This window comes from Musa acuminata, chromosome BXJ2-10 (assembly GCF_036884655.1).
Source record: "Musa acuminata AAA Group cultivar baxijiao chromosome BXJ2-10, Cavendish_Baxijiao_AAA, whole genome shotgun sequence".
NCBI lineage: Eukaryota > Viridiplantae > Streptophyta > Magnoliopsida > Zingiberales > Musaceae > Musa > Musa acuminata.
Genome location: NC_088347.1, coordinates 22,275,646 through 22,302,331, shown reverse-complemented (window position 1 = coordinate 22,302,331; position 26,686 = coordinate 22,275,646). Strand labels below are relative to the sequence as shown.

General features: G+C 41.4%; 2 protein-coding genes and 1 pseudogene across 3 annotated transcripts; all 3 read right to left on the bottom strand.

The window, feature by feature from the left end:
- Positions 1 to 3,696: 3,696 nt before the first annotated feature.
- Positions 3,697 to 5,105, bottom strand: LOC135624601 (putative disease resistance protein RGA3; annotated as a pseudogene).
- A 5,503-nt stretch (positions 5,106 to 10,608) lies between these two features.
- Positions 10,609 to 14,433, bottom strand: LOC135624499 (putative disease resistance protein RGA4). The gene is made up of 2 exons (XM_065128179.1): positions 11,000 to 14,433; positions 10,609 to 10,826 (listed from the first exon to the last, which is right to left on the bottom strand). The coding sequence occupies exon 1, from the start codon at positions 14,240 to 14,242 to the stop codon at positions 11,009 to 11,011; it is 3,234 nt and encodes a 1,077-aa protein (XP_064984251.1). The 5' UTR covers positions 14,243 to 14,433; the 3' UTR covers positions 10,609 to 10,826; positions 11,000 to 11,008.
- A 5,321-nt stretch (positions 14,434 to 19,754) lies between these two features.
- Positions 19,755 to 23,562, bottom strand: LOC135624496 (putative disease resistance RPP13-like protein 1). 2 transcript variants are annotated; one of them, XM_065128174.1, is made up of 3 exons: positions 23,060 to 23,562; positions 20,118 to 22,992; positions 19,755 to 20,027 (listed from the first exon to the last, which is right to left on the bottom strand). In XM_065128174.1, exons 1-2 carry the CDS (start codon positions 23,451 to 23,453, stop codon positions 20,135 to 20,137), a joined length of 3,252 nt encoding a protein of 1,083 aa, XP_064984246.1. In that variant the 5' UTR covers positions 23,454 to 23,562; the 3' UTR covers positions 19,755 to 20,027; positions 20,118 to 20,134. The 2 variants fall into 2 exon arrangements, with proteins under 2 accessions (XP_064984246.1, XP_064984247.1); XM_065128175.1 differs by having other exon boundaries at positions 20,118 to 23,502.
- Between the last annotated feature and the right edge of the window lie 3,124 nt (positions 23,563 to 26,686).

The window sequence follows — 26,686 nt, the reverse complement described above, 5'->3', positions numbered from 1 at the left end:
TACATCAGATCATCTCTCGTGTGAACCTTTCGATGTTTAAGTTAACGAACTATTTTTCTTATGAAGTTCCGATTGATTATCAATTCTAACTATATTAAAAGTACCATCATCATGTCCCTCTCATAAAATTAGGTGGAGATGGCCATCACGCTTTGAACAATGGAAAATTGTGTTCCCTAATGTTAAATATTTGACGTCCTAATTAACTCATTTTGCACGGCATAAGATTCCATTTGGTGGGTATGTGTTGAGCTGAGGACTGTCTTTTAGCTACCTTCTTGTCAGCTAATAATTGATGCCAAAAGAATCAGTAGATTTGATGCCAATATACACATTTATTATGTATCATTTTCTTGTGACGAAACACATAATAATCGACCAAAGTTAATTCCACTAAATTGAATCACACTCTTAGAAATTTCAGATGGGATCGAGCTACTAATCGGACCTCAGCTAACACAGAACGAAGAAGAACTATGATCTCTCATTTCAACCAGTCAATGGCATAGCCCGCATTGCACGTAATACTAGAAGAGTAGAATTACAGTTCTAAATTGAACGGAGCTTAAAGCTAGCAACAATTCTTTATTAGAATTGAAGAGTCATATTAGTCTCACACTACATCGAGCAATTGAACAATAGGATTATCAAAAGCACAAGAACTGAGAGAGAGAGAGAGAGAGAGTATTGAGAATTTAGGAGGGATTTTTTATTTTATTTTTTGAGATTGTCATAACTCAAACATAGTTTCTTACCATCAAACTGAATTTTCATTAAATCTTAGATTACAATATCCTTCACCATTGATTTCTCCACAACTATACTAATTAAGAACAGGTAACTACCTAATTTATTTCTTAAAATACTCATAACATTTCATATATTTTCAAGACATCCATATTTATATAAAACACAACATGTTGACATTAACAATAGTAAAAAAAGTTGTCGGTTTCGATGGACAATGAAACAACTCCTTTGGTTCGATCTCGAACATACTGTACGATAATTTATTAATATGTTATTAATCCTTGGCCTTTTTCTTATTATAAGATTTAGTCTTGCGTTAAATTTTTTTTTAAAAATAATTAGATTTATAAATATTTGATGGATTTATACTTATTAATTTGAGCTTAAGCTTTCTAAACTAAGTGAGAATCAAAGCTTCATTGAGTAAGCCATGGCATGTAAAGCAAATTTTTATTCAAAGAAGGTCCTTTAACACTTTAATCCATAATCCATAGATGTTTTATTCTATTGCACAAAAACATGTAGTTTGTGTTTCCAAAAGAGAAATGTATTAACTAAGCATTAGAAACAAGAAAGGAGCTCTGTAGATCAAAAGCACAAAAAAACAATTGGGCTAAGAAGGTCACTTCCCTCTTCAAAAAAGTACAGATTCGATTAGCCTGACATATCTAGTGAACTAATTAATTAGCAGCCTTATTCTACTCTCTATATATATACATGAGAGATTACGTAGGAATCAAAACAATACTGAATGTGTCAAATATCTTCAATTATATTTTGGACTGCCCAGAGAGTAAAAATTATCTTGTGTAACACCTTAATTAGAACCTCTGAATGAATCAGTATGAGCCCATCTTGTTTAGCTACTCGAAGGCCATCTCTTACAGTAGTAGCCTCGGGATACAACATACTCCCAACTCTCAAAAGACCTGCATCGAAGAACGAGGGATCACAAGTATCATTTCTTGATAGAAATCGTACAAAGTCATGTAGTTGGCAAAGAAGAAAACGACGTAAAATGTCAACACAAACCCTGAAATTATATATTAGTAGATAAGAGAACCAAAAGAAAACAAAAAAAGGGAAGAAGAATACACAGTTGCAATTTACCTCAGGCTAAAGGGCAGCCCTCCAGCAATGGTAAGCTTCGTTCCGTTTCAAACTTGCAGCTGTTTGCCTTTAGGATCAGTGACAGTGTGGTGAGGTGATGCCGATTAATCACCTCAAGAACCACTGCGGAAGCTGCTTCATTTGTAGTGGACATATCAGTTTTTGTGTGGCAGCCGGTCGAGATTATCCAGGTGCTCCAGATTTGGACAACCATGCACCTCCAAACACTTACGGAAACATTGGATATTCTGTTCAACTTCTTGTTGTCTGTGACACTGAGAACGTCATCCAACCGGAGGTTTGTGACTTCTCTCAAGTCGTGAGCTCCATAGAGGTACAATTCTTTCAAGTTGGTAGCATGGGATAGGCCTTCCGGAAGAGCTCTCAGCTTGGAGCAGTCGGCAAGAACACACTCCTTTAGATTGGGAAACAGTCTTCCCTGCCCGCCTACCGACCATTCTTCCCGGTTGGGCATGTCGTTGAACTCCAGATGTTCGAGTTTCGGAAATGCGGAAGATCCCACCGGCAAACTGCATCCGAGAAATTCAACTCCGATGGTTTTGACGGCTTTGAAACTTATGATCTCCAGAGATTTTAGCAGCGGCATCATGCCTAGAGGAGGTAGCTCGGTGCATGATGGGAAGTGCCAGAGCTTCAAGTATTCCAGGTTAGCAAAAGATTGGTCCAGGGAGTGTGACACCATCCATCCTGGGAGTCTCCGACCGAAGAATTGGCTGATGGTAAGGTCTTGCAGGCTTGTTGGAGGAGAGAGTTCATTATATATCTTCTCTGCTCTCTCGATTTCCTCCTCGTCCTCCTGATTATGTATGTTGTTCCCATCTCCATTATCTTCTTCTTCCTCCTCGTCTTCACTCTCTTCGTCCTCATCTACACCGTCATCGTCGACTTCAACATCCTCGCCATCGTCCGCGACATGCATCCAACTCAAAAGGAGATAACTAAGGAAGCGTTTCTCCGCAAGTACCGACGCTGATCCCATCGCTACTATTCTCTCCAGTTTGGATATTCTCAGATATCTTAGCTCGAAAAGCGCTCGCATTTCTTCAAGTCGCACCCCTCGTCCATCTCGTTCGTTGGGTCATCATGGCCGACCACAAATCCTTAAAGATTGTTAAGCTTTGTTAACTTTTAGATTCCCTTGGGTACATGAGTCAGCGGAGTATCGAAAGCATCGAGGCACCTCAGACTGTGCAGCCTCGTGACAGCATTAGGAAGCCTGTGCAAGTGGTTGCAGCGGGAAATGATCAAAGTCTAGATGTTTGCAAGTCGCCCTATCGTTTTGGTATATCATTAATCTTTGTACCATGAAGATCTAAGTATCTTAGATGCAATAGATCCTCGATGCAATCCGAAATTCTATCGATCGATGTATCTCTCAAATCCAACACTTGTGGGTGCGGTAACCTTCTCAGCACATCGTCGTCGATTATCGTTGTCGCCCATGTTAGAAAATGGCAACCTACGAATCTTGGTGTTTGCTTGTATATCTAATTCACCTCCATGTCTAATCGAAATCCCTTCGTCTCTTATCAAATATGCACCAAGGGATCATAAATGTTCATGCATAGAGCAACAGCTATTGTCTGCGTACAATGGATCCAGCTGTAGCAGATTCCTCGAAACTAGTTCCCAATAGTACTCCTCGGCTACATCTTCCATCAATCTATTATTATTTCCATGTTATACGATAAGTCCTTCAGCCACCCAAAACCGAACGATCTGTCTGAAATGTATAGTACTTCTCTCTGGGTATAACGAGCAATAGATAAAACATTTGTTTCAGGTAAGATGGTAAATCCTCGTAGCTCAAATTCAAAGCCCCCGGTACTTAATCCTCCATCTTGTTCATACTCCAAGCATCGCTCTCAAGGACTTCTTCCCACTTCACTATGCTTCTGTTCTTGTAAGCTAAAACCCCTGCAATAGCTTTAATGGAAAGACGAAGTCCATCACATTTTCTAACAATTTTCCTACCTACGCATGTCATCCTCCTCCCCAGCTTCGAATACTATCTTCCGAAGCAACATCCGCCCACTATTTTCATCCATTTTCTCCACTTGGTGGATATAGCTGTCCGATACCTATCAACACACTTTCTTTTCTCGTGGTAACTAAGATCGTGCTGCTGCCTTCTCCTTTACTTAGAGGTTTCCTGAGGAAATCATTCCAAACAGTTGCACTCCAAACGTCGTCCAACACGAGAAACAAGTTTTTGGTCAGGAGAGAGGCGAGTTTAGGTTCCAATTCTGACCTGCTTTCTCCCCTAAAAGATTCTGCACCTTCGGCTGCACACCTCACTAGCTCTTTCAGTAAATCGATCTCGGAATACTCCTTAGACACATACAACCATTTACTGATAGGAAAGTTGTCCTTGATCCTGGTCGTTGTATATTTGACGTGCTAAAGTGGTCTTTCCGATGCCACCCATCCCTACAATCCCAAAAACACGACACTTTTGCTTATTTTTCTGGAGCATGGCATCAACCAGATTGTGGGCAGCTACTTCAATTTGTTCCCCCTACAATGTCCTCCTCAACTTCTAAGGGAGATGTCTCCCGTGGTTGTTTTGTGAGGTTGGGGTTCTTGGGTTGCCGACACTATCTCAGGCACCAAGGCATTGAACTCGGCCATTTCTTTCAGTCTAGCATTAAGTGCTTCGATTTTGGTAGCGATCTCATGACGGTATTTAGTGCACTTAAAGCTAGAGGAAACAAAGCTGAGAGGGGAGCTTACCGCTGACGCTGATGCCGGCGGAGCTTCCAGCAGTTTCCCACCTTCGATCGTGCAGAGATCGATGATATCATCGGCATCGTACATGAGATCTTTCAGCATCCTCACCCAGTTGTCAATGACGGCGCTTCCACGCCTCTTCCGCTCTGCATCTTGGATCAAACATCTGATTTTGACCAAGTTTTCCGTCAGCGATTTGATCTCCTTCTTCACACCTAGCACCTTGCATATCTCTCCCTCCAGAAACTCTGTTACGACTTTAAGGTATCTTGAAACAAAGAAATTAAGGATCATTGCCATGATCTCTTTGACACCAACCGAGGAAATGCCACACCACTTAGAAAGAAAGTTTGATGTGTTGTTTGCACGGCCAAGTGTTCCTTGAGCACAAATATATTTGTATCCAAGAGCAGCATCATCAGTAGAACAAACAGGCTAAAACAAACCACGCCTGCAAACAAAATTACGACAAATGTCAAGGATGGAGTCTTACCTTCACCGGTTATCGTTGGCAAGCGAAACACAAAAAAAGGAACGCTCGTCTGTCTGCATTCTAAGCGGTAGCTTTAATTTAAAGATGAGAGCGCGCTCGCATGCAGCAGTATCGATGTTTCTTTCCTCTGTGCATGTTTTGTTGCATTAGATACCAGAAATCTCCGGTCATTGGTCGAGTCATGAAATCGTACGAGCGGCCCGGCCCCTAACGACACAAGTTAATCGACCGAGGAAACAACATGGAATTGTTTCCTAAGGTGATCCATGCAGTAGCTGTCAGAAATCAGATTACCTTATCATCTACTTTCTTATTCTTCCGAGATCTGAGACAAATAAGACGAGTAGCTCCGCGGAGAAGACGGCAGAGTCACATGGCGAAATCTCGGAAGTAGAAGTCGCGGTATCTGGGAAGTGTGTGCAACTGTTCAAGTTTGAGATGAAGATGAGACCCAGTAGCTCAGCGGAGTGGACGGAGGAGTCGCACGGCGAAGTCTCGGAAACAGAGATCTTAGGACACGCTGAACAGCTGTGTTTGCTGAGTTGGAAAAATCTGCAAGGAGTCGATTCAAAGAATCTGTGAAACAACTGTGTATAACCAGCGACTCGGCGCAGAGGACGGAGGAATCGCATGGCGAAATATTGGAATCGAACGAATTCGAAACAGAGCTTCTGAATGATAATTTCTCATAGCGCTTTTTTATTTTTTTTAATTTCTTATAGCGCTTTTATTTAAAAAAAATTCGAAACATAATTTTTCTAAATGATAATTTTATCCTTTCGTTAGCTGTCCCCTCTGTCTAGTTTAACCCATCGACCATCGCCTTTGTAGTCGCCCTCGTCATAACCTAATAGTCTATAGTAATGATATTCGCTTAGAATTGATAGGAATCGATCTCGTGCACGATGGAAGGGGTAATCAATCCTCGCATGAGGGCGATAACGAAAGGGACAACCTTGCTTGTATGCGGTGGAGGGGGTGGCTAACGGTGGCGATGGGACGATGGAGGCGTTGGGGGGTTCACGAAAAAAGAGATAAAATGATTTTTTTCATAAGACTAGAAACGTTGTTTTAGAATTTTCTTTTAAAGTATAAGCGTTCTAAAAATATTTCGAAAAGTATAATTATAAGAAAATTGATATCGCGCCAATAAATTCATACAATTTAAAACTGTACTCTTGAAGTATTGTGTGAGTCTTGTATGACAAGTAATAATTTAATTATTTAAAATAGATTTCCCCACTATCAAGTATTTAAAATAGGTGGTATAATTTAATTAAAATATAATATTCACGTGATAATAAAATATAGAATAAAAATAAAATAAAAGTAGAAGATTTATTTTCAATTCATTTTTGCTATCGAACAATTTCATTTTAAAAACTTTTGATATTCTTAACATATCCTATGCAAATGGATATAAATGTCCTCAATTTACTATTTAATCATAATAATTTTTTAAAAATATAATTATATTATTATTGTTGTTGTTGTTATTCTCTTCTTAATCATCAAAGCATCTATCATTGTTGGAGACACAAAATAATTATAAATAAATAAATAATCAAATGAGAGGTTATGAAGATTGAAGAGGTGGTGAGAAATAATTTTTGACATTTGTTGGATCGATTTAACATGTTTGGTTAAAATGCTCGAAAGATGATATTCCAGGTATTTTTGTAACAATCCGAAAGATATTAGTTTTTGGAGTATCAATATAGAAGATGTTATATTATAAGTCATCTTTTAGGGTTGTGAGAAATAAGGGTTGTCCATACAAATCTACATACAACATGATCATTTATTGAAGGATACTTTATTTTTATTGGATAATAAAAAAAAGATAGAAAAAAGGGTTAGGATACTCTTAGAATCATTTTTTATTAGGTAGTATGGACATTTCTTTTCTTTTTTTAATACCAATTTTGTCCTAATAAAACTTTAAATCAGTTCGGGTCTGTGAATTGGTTCCAAGTCCACGAACTTGTTCCAGTCAATGAACTGTTCCCTAAACCTTTCTTGGGCTTGTCACCTTTTCCTCTATCTCCTCCTCCCCCATCTTCCTGTGGCATCCAACTTAAACTCGTCGAGTTTGCATCCAGAGAGATCGTAGATGGTCATGCAAAGAAAAATATCGAATCTGATGAGGGAAATAATGGCGACAAGATTGGGGTTGACGTCACTTGTCCCATCACGCCTCAGCACCTGGTCAAACGGATCAGAACGCTGACCGAGGCACATTAAACATTCTGCCCAGGCTCGGTCTCGCTTGCCATGCCAACGCCAGTGTCAGACGCTACCTGCCCCTACAAGGGGACACATCAGGCACAATAAGCTTCCCTATAAATACCCTCGCATGCTGAAGAGGAAGGAGGACACACTCACACACCACACTTGTATGGAGGCATCTCTTCCTCCAAAACCCTCTCCACACTTTGTGCAGGTGCCAGACGGGGTCGACTCTTCCAAGCGCTGCGGCGGAGCTTCCTGCCGACCCAAGCTGCCGACCCGAACCACCGTGCTCGGCCGCCGGAAGACCCCGAGGGACGTCGCCTGAGACCCCCGACATTCGGACCCCCGAACCGAGCCGCGACGGCCCCGAGGCCACGGCTTAACATGATGCCACCGCCACATCATTTTGGCGCTAGAGGAAGGGCCCGGAATGACGGTACATTAGCCTTCTCTTTGGTTGCTCCACTGCAGCCGACCTGCACCAGCAGCAGCGACTTCTGGGGCTGGTCTCGGCTCCTCGGCCCCATGCGCGGCCAGCCCGCGTCAGCTCCTCAACTGACGGCGCAGCCTGCCACCTCGACCCCTCGGCCGCATGGCCCTCGCGACCAACCCGCCCGCGTCGGCCCCACGGGCGCGACCAGCCCGCGCGTCTCCTCGATCCCACGCGCGCGGCCAACCCGCCCGCGTCGGCCCCACGGGCGCGACCAGCCCGCGCGCGGCCAACCCGCCCGCGTCGGCCCCACGGGCGCGACCAGCCCGCGCGCCTCGACCCCTCGGTCCCACGCCTACGCGGCCGCCCGCCTCAGTTGCTCGGCTGACAGCGTAGCTTGCTGCCTCGGCCCCATGCGCGGCCAGCCCGCATCAGCTCCTCGGCTGACAGCGCAGCTTGCTGCCTCGGCCCCATGCGCGGCCAGCCCGCGTCAGCTCCTCGGCTGACAGCGCAGCTTGCTGCCTCGGCCCCATGCGCGGCCAGCCCGCGTCAGCTCCTTGGCTGACAGCGCAACCTGCTGCCTCGATCCCATTCGCGGCCAACCCGCCTCAGTTCCGCGGCTCACGGCGTAACCTGCTGCCTCGGCCCCATGCGTGGCCAGCCCGCGGCTCACAGCGCGACCTGCTGCCTCGGCCCCATGCGCGACTAGCCTGCGTCAGCTCCTCGGCTGACGGCGCAACCTGCTGCCTCGGCCCCATGCACGGTCTGCCCGCCTGCGCCGAGCACCTCGGCCACACACTGCCGAGATCCACCTCGGTGCAGCCTGTCCGCCTGCGTCATGCTACTCAGCCGCATGGCCCTCGCGACCACGCCTGCGCGGTCTGCTCGCCTACGTCATACTCCTCGGCAACGTGTTGCCCGAGACCACCTCTGATCGGTTTGCCCGACGAAGTTGTGCTCCTCGGCTGCGTGTCGATCGAGACACGCCCACGCGATCTGCCTGCTTGTCGTGCCCCTCGGCTCATAGCCCGAGTCGCTCCAGTTCGACCTCCGACTTGCGACTCGCCGGCTCGGCCCATCACCCGAGACACGCCTACGTGGCCTGCCCGCTTGGTCATGCTCCTCACCTGCACGTCGTCCGAGACCACAACCTCTGCTCGGTTTCCCGATTGAGATGTGCTCATCGGTCGCACGTTGCCCATGACCCAAGACACACCCGCGCAGCCTGCCCGCCTGCGTCGTGCTCCTGGGCGCATAGCCCGAGTCGCTCCAATTCGATCTCCGACTTGCGACTTGCCGGCCCAGACCATAGCCCGAGTCGCTCCAGTTCGATCTCCGACTTGCGACTCGCCGGCTCAGGCCATAGCCTGAGTCGCTCAAGTTCGATCTCCGACTTGCGACTCACTGGCTCAGACCATAGCCCGAGTCGCTCCAATTCGATCTCCGACTTGCGACTCGCTGGCCCAACCTGCCCACCTAAAAACAGAAGCCATGCATCGGACTCCCCTCGCGTGACAACCGACGCATAGCTCCTTTCGGGGGGGGAATATGATGAGGGGTCAAATGGACCAGAACGCCGACCGAGGCACATTAAACATTCTGCCCAGGCTCGGTCTCGCTCGCCACGCCAACGCCATTGTCAGACGCTACCTGCCCCTGCAAGGGGGCACATCAGGCACAGTAAGCTTCCCTATAAATACCCTCGCATGCTGAAGAGGAAGGAGGACACACTCACACACCACACTTGTATGGAGGCTAACTTGGCCGTTGGAGGGGTCGGGCCGAGCGCCTCGGCCCGACCTTTGTGCAGGTGCCAGACGGGGTCGACTCTTCCAGGCGCTGCGGCGGAGCTTCCTGCCGACCCGAGCTGCCGACCCGAACCACCGTGCTCGGCCGCCGAAAGACCCCGAGGGACGCCGCCCGAGACCCCCGACATCCGGACCCCCAAACCGAGCCGCGACGGCCCCAAGGCCACGGCTTAACATGATGCCCCCGCCGCATCAGAATCTACTTGCAGAAGGTTCCTCCAAACTAGTTCTAGCCCCGCAGCACTCATCAGCTACATCTTCCATCAACCTGCCTACCTCCTCGTTCTACGATAAGGCCTTCGGCCACCCAAAACGGAGCAATATCCTTGTAATACAGAAAGACCTTCGTAGAGAAAGAACAATAAAGAAAAAATTGTTTTAGACGAGATGGTAAATCCTACCGCTCCACATCTTGAACGTAACATCTGATAGTCTCCAACCTTCGCAGCGGATTCATATTAATTTTATGCTTCTAATAGAACAGAGTTAAAAGCTTACAAGTGTTCCAAAGAGTAACTAAGACCAGCTAAATTATATTAATTTCAGGTTTCCAATGAACAAATATGTATATTGATCCCGAATACGTTTACATGAGAAGGAAAAAATATGAATGCATCAAACGAGGTCATGGAATGCATTCCATGCCATGCCATGTACTGAGAAAGAAGATGATCATCTGTGGGTATGAGAACGAAGTTGAGGATTGCTGCAACAACGCCACAATGACCAAACAGAGTGGCTTATGAATTCATTACTGGCCTGGTAGACGATGAAAAAGGTTGTGTGTGTAACGCTTCCAATCTAGCTGATAGTACAATGTTATAATTATGTAGATTTTGAATGCAAGGGCAGAATCAAAATAAACTAAATTTCATAATTATCACATAATCTAATTCATGATAAATCAACCCATACGATACACAATAGATTTAACAACTCCGTAAGAATTCTCAATATTTCAATCCAAATAACATAGAAAATAATCTAAACATACAGTGATCTTAATAGATTAATTATATAATTTAATCAATAACCAATCCATCTTGTTTCCACCGTGCACTCAGAAAAATTTAAAGATAATCTGATATAAGCAACCCACAGTTCAATAAATACCGTGATTCATATGTTAATCAAAACTTATCATAAATAAATAATAATAAGATGAAACCATTAAATCCCTGCATCAAATGCCTTTATTCGCAAAATATTATATAAAGGAAGCATAAACTGGCGCAGAGACCTTTCATTGACCCTGCAAAGAAAAAGGTAAAAGTCAACATAAGGACTAACAGAAATATATATATATATATATATATATATATATATATATATATATATATATATATATATATATATATATATATATATATATATATATATATATATAGCTAAGTTATTGGATAGAAAACAAAGAAAATGACTTACAAGGAAGACTTATTCTGTAGATACATTTGTGGCATACATGTATGGTTCCTTAATGTATCGCATGTATACTTCCTTTAAATAGTTCCGAATTCGGACATCCGGAATCCGTCGGATGATGTTCCAATGCTCGTTGCCCTCGAGACAGCTCATTAGCAGCACTATGTTGCAGTACACTTCAAGTTTGCGGAAGCCCCATTGTGCAGAATTAGGGCGCTGTTGATCAATTAAGCGGGATAACCACCGGGGAAGCTGATCCATATGTTTCGGACATATCAAGACCAGGTGCTGCAGCTTGTCGAGATTATCCACGTACTCTAGATTGGGGCAATCCATCACCTTCAGATACTTCATGGCAACGTTGGATATTCTGCTCAACATCTTATTGTCTCTGACGAGCAGCTTGTAACTCAAGCGGAGCTTTGTGACTTCTCTCAAGTTGCGAGCTCCCCGAATGTGCAGTTCCTTCAAGTTGGTAGCGTGGGATAGGCCTTCCGGAAGAGCTCTCAGTTTGGGACAGTCTAGGAGAAAACATTTCGTTAGATTGGGAAATAGCTTCAGGTGTGTTCTGTGACCACCTTCCTCCAACCCGCATAGTGACCATTCTTCCCAGTTGGGCACGCCCTTGATCGACAAATACTCTAGTTTGGGAAATGCACAAGTTCCTGGGAAACTGTGGCCGAGAAACTCAGGCCCAATGGTCACGACCGCTTCGGCTCCTATGATCTTAAGAGATTTCAGCAGGGGCAGCATGCCCAGAGGAGGGAGCTCTGTGCATGATGGGAACACCGTAAGATGCAAGTATTGCAGGTTAGGGAGTGATTCGCCCAGGGAGGACGACATCATCCAGTTTGGGAATTGTCGACCCGGGAATTGTTTGATGAAAAGAGTTCGCAGGCTTGAAGGAGGAGAGAGTTCATTACATATCTTCTCGGCTCTCATCTGGATTTGCTCCTCCTTTCTCGATGTTGTTGCTCTTCTATCGTCACCACTATCAGTGGCATCTCCATCTTTCCCATCTTCTGGTGGCATCCAACTTAAAATTAGTTCCCTAAGAGAACGTTTCTCCGCTAGTGCCAAAGCCGCCGTTACTGCCTTCTCTAGCCTGTATATGCTCAGATATCTTAGCTTGGAAAGAGGTTGTAGCTCCTCTAATCCACACCCGGCCTCGTCCACCTCGTTCGTCGGATTGTCATGACCGATCACAAATCCTTCGAGTCTGTTAATATTTATCAATTTTTTGATTTCCTTCGATACATGAGTCAGAGGAGTATCTTTAATAACCAGACTCCTTAGATTGTGTAGTCTCGTGATGGCCATGGGAAGTCTGTGCAAGTGTTTACATCCTGAAATATTCAAAGTCTGAAGGTTTATAAGGCGCACTATTGACTCCGGTATCTCATGAATCTTTGTTCTATCAAGATCTAGGTATCTTAGATGCAATAGATCTCCGATACAATTTGGAATTCTCTCGATTGATGTATTACAAAGATCCAATACTCGTAAATTTGGTAACCCTTCGAATACTTTATCATCAATCATGGTGGTTGAGAGTGAGTCTCTGACCATTAAAGTTCTCAAACATTTTTCTTCTATGATGTGATCCGGCAGTATTAGTTTTATTCCCATGTTAGATATCGACAATCGACGAATCTTCGCATTGGCTTTTATATCTAATCTTTGACCAACTGTAATCGAAAGTCCTTCTTCTTTCATCAAGTATGTAGCAAGCGCTCGTAAATGGTCATGCATGCAAAACAAGCTCTTGTTTATAGACGATGGAACCACTTGTACAAGGTTCCTCGAAACTAGTTCCCAATAGTACTCCTCGGCTACATCTTCCATCAGCCTACCTCCTGCTTCGACAATAAGGCCTTCTGCTACCCAAAACCGAATAATATCATTGTAATGAAAAACCTGCCACATGAAGAACGAGCAATAAAGAAAGCATTGTTTCAGATGAGATGGTAGATCCTCATAGCTCAAGTGCAAAGCCCTTGGAACTTCTTCGTCGATCTGCCGGTTCGTACTCCATGCGTCATTCTGGAGGACTTGTTCCCACTCCGCTGTGCTTCTGTCCTTGGAAATTAGAACCCCTGCAATAGCTTTGATAGCAAGAGGAAGTCCATCACATTTTCTAACAATTTTCCTACCTACTTCCTCCAACCTACGCATGTCATCCTCCTCCCCAGCTTCGAATACTGTCTTCCCAAGCAACATCCACCCGCTGTTATCATCCATTTTCTCAGCATGGTGCATATAGCTGGCTTTCACACCACTTAACACTGTTTTGATTCGAGTGGTAACTAAGATCGTGCGGCTACCTTCTCCTTTACTTAGTGGTTTCCTCAGGAAATCAGTCCATACTTTTGGACTCCACACGTCGTCCAACACGAGAAATAAATTTTCAGTAAGGAGCGAGGCAAGTTTGGGTTCCAATTCTGCTCTGCTTTCTCCCTCAAAAGATTCTGCTTTGGTTTCATCTCCTGCACACCGAATTAACTCTCTGAGTAACTTGATCTCCGAATAATCATTTGAGATATACAACCACTTTCGGATAGGAATGTTTGCTTTGATCCTTTCATCATTATATATTTTACTTGCCAGAGTAGTTTTCCCGATTCCACCCATTCCAACAATCCCAAAAACACGACACTTTTGTTCGGTGTTCTCCAACATGCGATTGATTAGATCGTCGGCAGCTTCTTCGATTTGTTCCCCCACAATGTCCTCCTCAACTTCCAAGGGAGACGTCTCACGTGGTGGAGGTGGTTTTTTAGGGTGGAGTTTTTGGCTTGCGGGCTGTAGATTTCGAAGGATGGAGTTATCTGCCGCTATTCGTTTCAGCCTATCATTGATTGCTTCGATTTGGCCTGCGATCTCATGGCGGTATTTGGTACACCGAAAGCAGGAAGAGACGTAGCTGAAAGGAAGGCTTACCACCCCTGAGGCCGATGCCGACTTCCGAACCTCCAAGGGCTTTCCCCCTTCCATCACGCACAGATCGATGACGTCGTCGGCGTCGTACATGACTTCCTTCAGCTTCCTCACCCAGAGCTCCATGACGGGATCCCCGCTGCGGCTCTTCTGCTCGGCATCCTGGAGGAAACATCTGATCGTCTCCAGCGTCTCCTGCAGCGCCTTGATCTCCTTCTTCACGCCCAGCACTTTGCATATCTCTCCCTCCACGAAAGCTGCCACATCGTTGACGTATCTCGAAACGAAAGTATCCAGAACCATTGCCATCTCTCGAGGACGAACAGGGAAAAGGCCTCGGCACTCTCGGGAAGAAGACTCGATGCCCCAAGTGGTGGTTCCTCGAGCACACTTACGTATGATGCTTAATGCCTACACCGATCGAATTTTCATCAAAAGAATAAATTGCATTGAGAAGCATGACCGATCGATACAACACCAATAGCATGCATCCGTTCGTTCATGACAAATAGCAACTAGCTGGCTGAGGTGTTGACTTGTCGGAGCCAATAATTCATGGCCTCATCGATGAGCATTGAGGAGGGCGATGTGAAAGAAGTTTCCTTTTTTGGATATTCATAAACTTAATCTTGATTTGTTAGGGAGATTAGGATATGAAGTATAGAAAATAATTAATGAGCTTTTTTCAAGAATAATCGACTTTCACTCACAGGAATCATAAGCATGATTTATTCGGTTTTACAAAAGTGATATTTTAACAAGAGTGATATTTTACAAAAAAAATTATTTTATCAAGAAAAGTCATTAATAATTGATATTTATCGGAAGGTGGTTTTCTATTGAAAAATTATCGGACGTATTTTTTTTTTTATAAATATCAATTGTATTTTCCTATTCAAATTATTTTTTTAATTTTTGAACTTGTTCATTAAACTGGTTCTAATTAGTTAACCAATTTAACGAATCGGTTTGGGTCAATGAATTCATCAACTCTATCCCTTCCACCTCTTCTCTTCCTCATCATCCAAATTATTATGGTGGAGGGGCCACCGAGGGGGACACAATCATGTTGCTATACTTAAATAGCTTTTATAACAGATCTAACATCATGTTATAATTTTATTATCTTGTAAAAGTCAACTGTCAACCACAATGATATAATATGATGTTACCTTGCAATGTTCGATCACAATAAAATAATATTTTGCTTTACCTATGGATGACAGCCAAAATAATAAATTTTATTAGTCAATAAAATGCATGAAATTTATGCAACATGTATTTTCATAAAATACTATACGATTATTTTATTAGTTATATTAATTATACAAAATTTACAATACTTAATACTCAAGTACACACAAACTTCATATGCAAATTAATTAATGAAGGGTAATCTTATATAAGTTTATCATAGCATAATATCATCAAAATATTATAAACCAATTAATCATGGCTCTTTTCAACGTGCAACGCCTACCTGATGTAATTAATTATTTGTTTGATTAGGATGCATTACAAACACATAAATTCTTTGACCATACTTGGCTTGATTAGAATATATAACGCATAAGGAATACTTAGGGAACGTTTGTGTAAGCAGATTTGTTGACTATTCTTTCATGCCAACACACTGAAACTAGAAATCTTTTGTTGACTAGATGTTTACATCATGAGATATTCAAAGTTTGAAGGTTTACAAGGCACCCTATTGATTCCGGTATCTCATGAATCTTTGTTCTATCAAGATCTAGGTATCTTATTAGGTGCAATAGATCTCCGATACAATTTGGAATTCTCTCAGACTGATGTGTTACAAAGATCCAATACCCGTAAATTTGATAATCCTTTAAGTAAATTATCCTCAATTATTTTGGATGAGAGGGAGTCTTTGATCATTAAAGTTCTTTACGTCCATAACTGTCCACGACAGCTACTCTCCTATAGGGAAATTTAATAGGAATAAATAGCAAAACTGTAGAGTGTCAGGAGTTCTTTCACACTGAAACCCTACTCTACTACAGTGAGCTACTAGAACCATACTTTACTACAGCGAGCCACAAGTGAAAAGAACTAAGGAGCAAAGCCAAGTTCAAGGGTTGGTCGCTAAAACAAACACTGAGTTGGGGAGTCATGTACCCTACGTTAATAAAGGTCAAAGGCAGAATTGAGTTATGAATTGTGCGTTGGACCAGCAATAAATAGTGAGTTGAGAGTAATGGAACAATCAAGGACGAATGAGCCAGCTGTTGCACCAGTCGTTCTTAAAGTCAAGTTGGTAAGGAGTAAAAAGAAAGAGAGGCTATAAGATAGTTTATATTTGAAAAAAGCTTGAAAGTCAACATTAGCACCTCACCCGAACACCATAAGCTAACGGGCATCGACGAAAGAACAAGAAGCAACTGAACAGAACAAGAATATGCAATGGGAAGAAAGTATAGTTAAAATCTAAAGTCTCTTAGATAGTTGAGTAACCTATGGTTAAGGCAGAAAGAAGGGAGTTTCGCTTAGATTCAATGATTTCTTTCAAGTTTGTCCTTTGACCTTAGTTTCAGAGTGGAGTAAGGTGTTGTTACTTTCCTCTATTATATTAGGTGCATACTCTTTCATTACTTTACTGGCCCTACTGTGCCTATCTGAGTTAGTAACGCTGCTAGTAATAAGAAAAAAAGCTATGAGTCAGCAGAACAAGCAACTAAAAAAACTGCTACTACTTAAAAAGAAGCAATGAGTCCGCAGAACAAGCAAGGCAGCTTGGCTAGTTCCCTAAAGAAGCAATGAATCCGTAGAACAAGCAAGGGAAATATGCCGAAATTCTATAAGTCTATAAGCAACAGAGAACTGTGCCGACATTCAAACAAGCGACAGATTACTTCTGTCTATAAGCAAGGGCGATTAGGTGCCTCTGTTCTTTTGCAGACATTCAAACAAGCAAACGTGTTCCTCTCACAAGCAGTAATATGTTTTAGAACTCAGAGCTTACAGTCATAAGTGTTTTGTCACTCTAACTTTATATTATATGCTACTTATTTCTTTCATCTTAAAGCTACAAGCGCAAAGGAGAGAAAGGTTTAGCTGGGCCCTAAGGACAGACGGAAAAGAAAAAGAATAGGAACAAGTAAGGGGAACAAGCGAGTTCTTCGCCTTTGTGCTAACGGAGTTGAGTTCTATTGGCCTAAATGCTAACGTGTAATTGGTTTAGGGCATAGCCTAAGCAGAAAGAAATTCAGCAAGCAACAAGGGATGCCTTGAGGTAGCTGTTGGGCTGGCAGCCTATAGATTCAGCTCATAGTGAGCTTCGGCAGCTCACACCCCATCTTAATCTAACCCTAATTAATATTAGGAGGGGTGTGGTAGCTGCGTTTTGGAGGCAGAAAAAGACATAAATAGGGCAGCAACGTGGAAGAAGAAAACAGCCACCGGATTCCAAAGAAAAGGAGGAAAACAAGGCGAAGAAAAAGAAAGGGAAGAAGACAAGAACAACGCAGAGAGGCTGTTCTCAATCATCTAGCAGTGTTCTCATCTCAGGTTAGATCAAATCTACAATAGACTCTTGCTATGATTACTCGGGGAGGTTTTATATATTGTAGGCAGTGATGTGATCCTTGTATCCTAGTTATTCTTTTGTGATTGTTGATAGGGTTTAGGGCAAGAGATTGAGATTTGTACATTCATTATTCTCATAGTGGATTATCTCTAGTTTGTCCCGTGGTTTTTACCCTTCACATTGAAGGGGTTTTCTACGTATATCTTGGTGTTCTATTTGATTGTGGTTCTATTTAATTCCGCTGCGTATTATGGTCTTCTAGTATTTGTTCATATACAAAGGTTATTCCTGGTTATATCCCCATCAGTAGCTTGGTGCATAATGGGAAGTGCCAGAGTTTCAAGTATTCGTAAATGATTGGCTTGCTAGTCATAGGTGCACAGCAAGCCAATCACATGAGTGATGACACGTGTGACTTGATACAGAATCTTTTTGCTTATTATATTTTGGCGTATATCACTTTATAACTATTGCATAAATGCATACATATATTGTGATGTCCTTGGATTTGTGCAATGAGAATCGGATCGTGATGAGATCATGATAATGAGATCGATTCACCTTTAAACACATATCCTAAATAATTATTACAGATCGATGAGTCGAGTGAATTATTACAGAGATGATAATTCACTAAGTTAGAAGGAGTTCTGACAGGTATGATTCACGGCCAGCTCGATATTGAGCATAGAGGGTCACACACATATGGTAGGCATTGCGATGAGTAGAGGTTCGGATATGAGATATCCGACGGAGCCCTTGTCTTATTGGATGCAGATCCAATACCCACTAAGGGAGGACCCATTAGGGTTTGACAGGGGACCTCTATAAATAGGAGGGATTCAGAGCCCCATAGGCTAGAGAGCTCTTGCTTGCTTTTCCTATTCTCCTCTCCATCTCCACCTCAGAGTAGGCCTAGAGTTTTGAGGAGCGTCGTCGCAACCCTACTGTGTGGATCACCGCTAGAGAGGAGGACGCTTGACCTCCTTCACCCTCTCCTAAGGATCTGCAAAGAAACAGGGATATACGATCTCCCTAGGTAACACAATCTACTCTATACGTAGTTTCATGTTTCGCGGATTTTTGCGTACCAATCTTCGCACGACGACGAACATCTCTTTGGGAATCGGGGATTTTGTTTTTCTTGTTCTTCCGCTGCGCATGTGATGTCGCCCCCTAAGGATTTCCCAACATGACTTAGGGAGTGTGACACCATTTTGCTTCAAGTATTCCAGGTTCGCAAATGATTGTCTTAGGGAGTGTGACATCATTTAGCCTTTAAGTCTCCAATTTGTTAATGGTAAGATCTTATATTATTAAGAATTGATTCATAGATAGTTATTATATTTTAGGTAATTATAATCATGTTCTACCTAAGTGGCTTATGATTTAAAAGTTACGAGGATACTTCCTCTGCCTAATTTGATCATTGGTGACATAATGAGAGTAATGTAGTTATTACTATGTCTTATAAAAAGGGTCATAGTTCATGAAGTAAGATAGAATATCTTGTAAATGTTCTTAATCTTATCTCTTATTTAATACTATTTTATTTTTTTTGCTTGAAAGTATTCTCTTTAATTGCATTATAGTATTATGTTTTTATTTCGTTGCTCCTCCATCCCTAACATATATGGTATCTGAGTTAAGTTTCAATCTGAATCGGGCGACTTTCAATAATAATTTTTATTCTTTCACAAGACCACTTAGATTGATGATTCAGGCAAATTGAGAGAGAAACTATAATCTCTCAACTATGTTCTCTATGACATGCATCATTAAGTCTCTAGTAGTTCTGTCTATACATAAGCGAGAGTAGAGAATCTATCATAATTATTAAGAGAATTCCTCCTATCAAAAGCATCCCGTAAATAATCTTAATATAATATGAATTTATTTTTTATTAGTCATTATTTATTATCAAAATCTAATTAATTTTATTATATATCTTATCTAATTATAAAGGATCACATAATCTTAACAGATTCATCTCGAGAATGAAGTTAAAGGTTGTTGTAACCCAACACCACAATGACAAAAGAGAGTGACTTCTGAATTCATTATTGGCTTGATAGATGATATGGTGTGTGTAACGCTTCCAATCCAGCGAAAAGTCAGGAATAATATAATATTATAATTATGTAGATTTTGAATGCAAGGGCAGAATCAAAATAAAGTAGATTTCATAATTATCACATAATCTAATTCATGATAAATCAACCCATAAGATACACAATAGAATTCTCAATATTTCAATCCAAATAACATAGAAAATAATCTAAACATACAGTGATCTTAATAGATTAATTATATAATTTAATCAATAACCGATCCATCATGTTTCAACCGCACACTCAGAAAAATTTAAAGATAATCTGATACAAGCAACCCACAGCTCAGCAAATACCGTGACTCATATGCTAATCAAAACTTATCATAAATAAATAATAAGAAGATGAAACCATTAAATCCCTGCATCAAATACCTTTATTCGTAAAATATTATATAAAGGAAGCATAAGCGGGGCGCAAAGACCTTTCATTGACCCTGCAAAGAAATCAACATAAGAATTAAGAGAATATATACACACATATATATATAGCTAAGTTATTGGATAGAACCAAGAAAATGACTTACAAGGAAGACCAATGCCCTTATTCTGGAGGTACATTTGTGTCATACATGTATGGATCCTTGATGTATCGCATGTATTCTTTTGAATCAGTTTGAAATTTGACATCTGGAATCCGTCGGATGATGTTCCAATGCTCGTTTCCCTCGAGACAGCTCCTTAGCAGCACTATGTTGCAGTGCACTTCAAGTTTGCGGAAGCCCCATTGTGCAGAATTAGGGCGCTGTTGATCAATTAAGCGGGATAACCACTGGGGAAGCTGATCCATATGTTCCGGACATATCAGGACCAGGTGCTGCAGCTTGTCGAGATTATCCACGTACTCTAGATTGGGGCAATCCTCCACCTCCAGATACTTCATGGCAACGTCGGATATTCTGTTCAGCATCTTGTTATCTATGACATACAGCTTGTTACTCAAGCGGAGCTTTGTGACTTCTCTCAAGTTGTGAGCTCTCCAAATGTGCAATTCCTTCAAGTTGGTAGCGTGGGATAGGCCTTCCGGAAGAGCTCTCAGTTTGGGACAGTCCAGGAGAAAGCATTCCTTTAGATTGGGAAACAGCTTCAGGTGTGTTCTGTGACCACCTTCCTCCACCCCGCATAGTGACCATTCTTCCCAGTTGGGCATGTCGTTGATATGCAAATGCTCAAGTTTGGGAAATGCACAAGTTCCTGGGAAACTGTGGCCGAGAAACTCAGGCCCAATGGTTTTGACCGCTTTGGCTCCTTTGATCTTAAGATATTTCAGCAGGGGCAGCATGCCCAGAGGAGGGAGCTCTGCGCATGATGGGAACACCAAAAGATCTAATTGGACCAGGTTAGGGAGTGATTCGCCCAGGGAGGACGACATCATCCAGTTTGGGAATTGTCGACCCGGGAATTTTTCGATGAAAAGAGTTCGTAGGCTCGAAGGAGGAGAGAGTTCATTACATATCTTCCCGGCTCCCGTCTGGATTTGCTCCTCCTTTCTCTGTGTTGTTGCTCTTCTATCCTCACCTCTGTCAGTGGCATCTCCATCTTCCCCATCTTCTGGTAGCATCCAACTTAAAATTAGTTCCCTAAGAGAACGTTTCTCCGCTAGTGCCGAAGCTGCCGTCACTGCCCTCTCTAGCCTGTATATGCTTAGATATCTTAGCTTGGAAAGAGGTTGTAGCTCCTCTAATCCACACCCGGCCTCATCCACCTCGTTCGTTGGATTATCATGACCGATCACAAATCCTTTGAGGTTGTTAATATTTATCAATTTCCCGATTCCCTTCGGTACATGAGTCAGAGGAGTGTCTTCAACACGGAGACTCCTTAGATTGTATAGCCTCGTGATGGTCATGGGAAGCTTGTACAAGTGCTTACATCCTGAGATATTCAAAGTTTGAAGGTTGACAAGGCACCCAATTGATTCCGGTATCTCATGAATCTTTGTTCTATCAAGATCTAAGTATCTTAGGTGCAATAGATCTCCGATACAATTTGGAATTCTCTCGACTGATGTGTCACAAAGATCCAATACCCGTAAATTTGATAACCCTTTAAGTAAATTATCCTCAATTATTTTGGATGAGAGGGAGTCTCTGATCATTAAAGTTCTCAAACATTTCTCTTCTATGATGTGATCCGGCAATACTAGTTTTATTCCCATGTTAGATATCAACAACCGACGAATCTTCATGTTAGCTTTTATATCTAATCTCTGACCAACTGTAATCGAAAATCCTTCTTCTTTCATCAAGTATGTAGCGAGCGCTCGTAAATGGTCATGGATACAAAACATGCTCCTGTTTATATACGATGGATCCACTTGTAGAAGATTCCTCGAAACTAGTTCCCAATAGTACTCCTCGGCTACATCTTCCATCAGCCTACCTCCTGCTTCTACAATAAGGCCTTCTGCTACCCAAAACCGAATAATATCATTGTAATGAAAAAACTCCCACACGAAGAAAGAGCAATAAAGAAAGCATTGTTTCAGATGAGATGGTAGATCCTCATAGCTCAAGTGCAAAGCTCTTGGAACTTCTTCGTCGATCTGCCGGTTCGTACTCCATGCGTCATTCTCGAGGACCTGTTCCCACTCCGCTGTGCTTCTGTCCTTGGAAATTAGAACCCCTGCAATAGCTTTGATAGCAAGAGGAAGTCCATCACATTTTCTAACAATTTTCCTACCTACTTCCTCCAACCGACGCATGTCATCCTCCTCCCCAGTTTCGAATACCGTCTTCCCAAGCAACATCCACCCGCTGTTATCGTCCATTTTCTCAGCATGGTGCATATAGCTGGCTTTCATACCACTTAACACTGTTTCGATTCGAGTGGTAACTAAGATCGTGCGGCTACCTTTTCCTTTACTTAGTGGTTTCCTCAGGAAATCAGTCCATACATTTGGACTCCACACGTCGTCCAACACGAGAAATAAATTTTCAGTAAGGAGCGAAGCAAGTTTGAGTTCCAATTCTGCTCTGCTTTCTCCTTCAAAAGATTCTGCTTTGGTTTCATCTCCTGCACACCGAATTAACTCTCTGAGTAACTTGATCTCCGTACAATCCTTTGAGATATACAACCACTTTTGGATAGGAAAGTTTTCTTTGATCCTTCCATCATTATATATTTTACTTGCCAGAGTAGTTTTCCCGATTCCACCCATTCCAACAATCCCAAAAACACGACACTTTGGTTCGGTGTTCTCCAACATGCGATTGATTAGATCGTCGGCAGCTTCTTCGATTTGTTCCCCCACAATGTCCTCCTCAACTTCCAAGGGAGAAGTCTCACGTGCTGGAGGTGGTTTTTTAGGGTGGAGTTGTTGGCTTGCGGGCTGTAGATTTCGAAGGATGGAGCTATCTTCCGCTATTCGTTTCAGCCTATCATTGATTGCTTCGATTTGGCCTGCGATCTTATGGCGGTATTTGGTACACCGAAAGCAGGAAGAGACGAAGCTGAAAGGAAGGCTTACCACCCCTGAGGCTGATGCCGACGCCCGAACCTCCAAGGGCTTTCCCCCTTCCATCACGCACAGATCGATGACGTCGTCGGCGTCGTACATGACTTCCTTCAGCTTCCTCACCCAGAGCTCCATGACGGGATCCCCGCTGCGGCTCTTCTTCTCGGCATCCTGGAGGAAACATCTGATCGTCTCCAGCGTCTCCTGCAGCGCCTTGATCTCCTTCTTCACGCCCAGCACTTTGCATATCTCTCCCTCCACGAAAGCTGCCACATCGTTGACGTATCTCGAAACGAAAGTATCCAGAATCATTGCCATCTCTCCAGGACGAACAGGGAAAAGGCCTCGGCACTCTCGGGAAGAAGACTCGATGCCCCAAGTGGTGGTTCCTCGTGCACACTAACATGGAATTATTTCCTAAGGTGATCCATGCAGTAGCTGTCAGAAATCAGATTATCTTATCATCTACTTTCTTATTCTTCCGAGATCTGAGACAAATAAGACGAGTAGCTCCGCGGAGAAGACGGCAGAGTCACATGGCGAGATGTCGGCAGCTTACGGTTGACTAAATAATAAAATAATAATAATAAAACAATAATAAAATAATAATAAAATAATAATAATAATAATAATAATAATAAAACAATGCCTTGGGGTATATTGTGAAAAGCTTGTCCTGAGTCCTGATCAAGATTGGATTTTTTTGGATATTCATAAACTTAATCTTGATTTCTTAGGGAGATTAGGATATGAAGTATAGAAATTAATTAATGACCTTTTTTCAAGAATAATTGACTTTCACTCATAGGAATCATAAGCATGATTTATTCGTTTTTACAAAAGTGATATTTTAACAAGAGTGATATTTTACAAAAATATTTTATCAAGAAAAGTCATTACTAATTGATATTTATCGGAAGGTGGTTTTCTATTGAAAAATTATCCGATGTATTTTTTTTTATAAACATCAATTGTATTTTTCTATTCAAATTATTTTTTTAATTTTTGAACTTGTTCATTAAACAAGTTCTAATTAGTTAACCAATTTAACGAATCAGTTTGGGTCAATGAATTCGTCAACTCTATCCCTTCCACCTCTTCTCTTCCTCATCATCCAAATTATTACGGTGGAGGGGGCAACGACAACGAGGGGGACAATCATGCCATGTTGCTATACTTAAATAGCTATTATAATAGATCTAACATCATGTTTATAATATTTTGGTTTACCTTATGGATGACAGCCAAAATAATAAATTTTATTAGTCAATAAAATGCATGAAATTTATGCAACATGTATTTTCAGAAAATACTATACGATTATTTTATTAGTTATATTAATTATACAAAATTTACAATACTTAATACTCAAGTACACACAACTTCATATGCAAATTAATGAAGGGTAATCATATATAAGTTTATCATAGCATAATATCATCAAAATATTATAAACCAATTAATCATGGCTCTTTTCAACGAAGGATGCATTACAAACACATAAATTCTTTGACCAGAAGGTCATATCTCGAATACTTGGCTTGATTAGAACATATAACGCATAAGGAATACTTAGGGCATGTTTGTGTAAGCAGATTTGTTGACTATTCTTTCATGCCAACACACTGAAACTAGAAATCTTTTGTTGATTAGATCTACAAGTGTTTACATCTTGAGATATTTAAAGTTTGAAGGTTTACAAGGCACCCTATTGATTCTGGTATCTCATGAATCTTTGTTCTACCAAGATCTAGGTATCTTATTAGGTGTAGTAGATCTCCGATACAATTTGGAATTCTCTCGACTGATGTGTTACAAAAATCCAATACCGATAAATTTGATAATCCTTTAAATAAATTATCCTTAATTATTTTGGATGAGAGGGAGTCTCTGATGATTAAAGTTCTTTACGTCCATAACTGTCCACGACAGCTACTCTCCTATAGGGAAATTTAATAGGAATAAATAGCAAAACTGTAGAGTGTGAGGAGTTCTTTCACACTGGAACCCTACTCTACTACAGTGAGCTACTAGAACCCTACTTTACTACAGCGTGTTAGCTTTTTTTTATATGCAGAGTGATTCGATTGCATAATAGCTAATATCACGACTTATCCAAACAAATAATTAATAGTCATTGATTGATATGGATTGATGGGTCCAATACACCCGCAATATAAAAAAAATTCTAAATTAAAAAATTAAAAAGATAAAAATAAACAAAATATATATTTTTTAAAATATAAATATTAAATATAAAAAATAAATAAGTCTTTGTCTTGAGATGCACGTGAAATATAAAGCTAAACAACCATATTTTGATATAACATTGAAAAACTTGGAATCAAATTATTGAATATATCACTTTAATAGTCAATCATAAGATTATGAATTTGAATCTTAACTTTATTATTTATTTTTAAAAAATATATTAAATATAAATAATAAATAAGTCTTCTGTCTTAGGCCCACATGAGATGATGTGAGTGTTAGCTTTTATATGCGAATGATTCGATTGCATGATAGCTGATATCATGACTCATCCGAACTAACGAATAATTCATAACTATTAATCGATATGGATTGATGGGTCCAATGCACCGATGATAAAAAAAAATTCTAAAAGAAAAAAATTAGAAAGATAAAACTAAACAAATATATATATATATATATAATAAATATAATAAATTATTGAATCTATAGTTTGTGATCTAATCTATAGTTTGAGTGACGCAGGACTAGCTTAGATCAAGTAGAGGCAAATTGATTGAAGCAGGAGGAATCAGACGTTGGGCCGGAGTTAAACATATTAGGAGATTAGACGTCGGGTCGGAGGATCAATCGATATGTCGGCAGAAGAATTTCGTGCTATAAGTTCAAGCATCGGACCAAAGGATTGACCATTGCGCTAAGGAGATCGGAAGTTGTAGGAGTCAACATGCCGATTGAGCAATACACCGAAGGAGAGGACGATATGCTAAAGGATCAAGTGTCAGAAGAACCGATAACATGCCATACAATATTTGATTCAGGCTTTGTAATAATTTGTCTAGATTGAGTTAGTTTAGGTCTAATTGAGTCTGAATTGGGGTGAAACAATACCAACTTAATTAAGGGCCAATTAAGCCTACTGTTTGGCTCATTCAATGTCCTATAGTAGGGTTTTGAGGTGGTATCGTCCAAAGTAGGCAGTGGTACCATCAGACTGGGTGGTGGGACCATCCAGACACAGTCTCCTAGACTATGTCAGGCGATGGTACCACTAGATTGGGTAGTGGTACCGCTCAGTGTTAATGTGTCAGATGATAGTACTACCAGACTAGGCGGTGGTACCACTAGTGCCCTGAAATCTTGGGGATTTAAATTTAAGCTCCACTTTTTGAAGTCATTTGAGGCATATAAATACCCCACTCATCCTTGTTCAGCAAATACATCAATTGAAAATAAAAATTGGGGAAAACACTATTGTAATCTTGTGAGAATTCTCCTCCTCTAGCTTTTAAGTGTTGATTTTAGTTTAAAAGAGGGGTAAGTGGGTTGTAAGATTATCTCTCAAACCTGTAAAAATGAGAAAAGAGTTGTAAAATGGTAGCTGGTCTTCGCACATTAAAGGAAAACTGTTAGTGGATATCGATGGCC

Excerpts from the sequence above, each read along its gene's own strand:
- LOC135624496 (XM_065128174.1), bottom strand. The coding sequence starts at position 23,453 with ATGTTAGTGTGCACGAGGAACCACCACTTGGGGCATCGAGTCTTCTTC. Across the intron at positions 22,993-23,059 it reads CGGCATCAGCCTCAGGGGTG|GCCAAATCGAAGCAATCAAT; the intron begins GTAAGCCTTCCT and ends ATAAGATCGCAG.
- LOC135624499 (XM_065128179.1), bottom strand. The coding sequence starts at position 14,242 with ATGGCAATGGTTCTGGATACTTTCGTTTCGAGATACGTCAACGATGTG.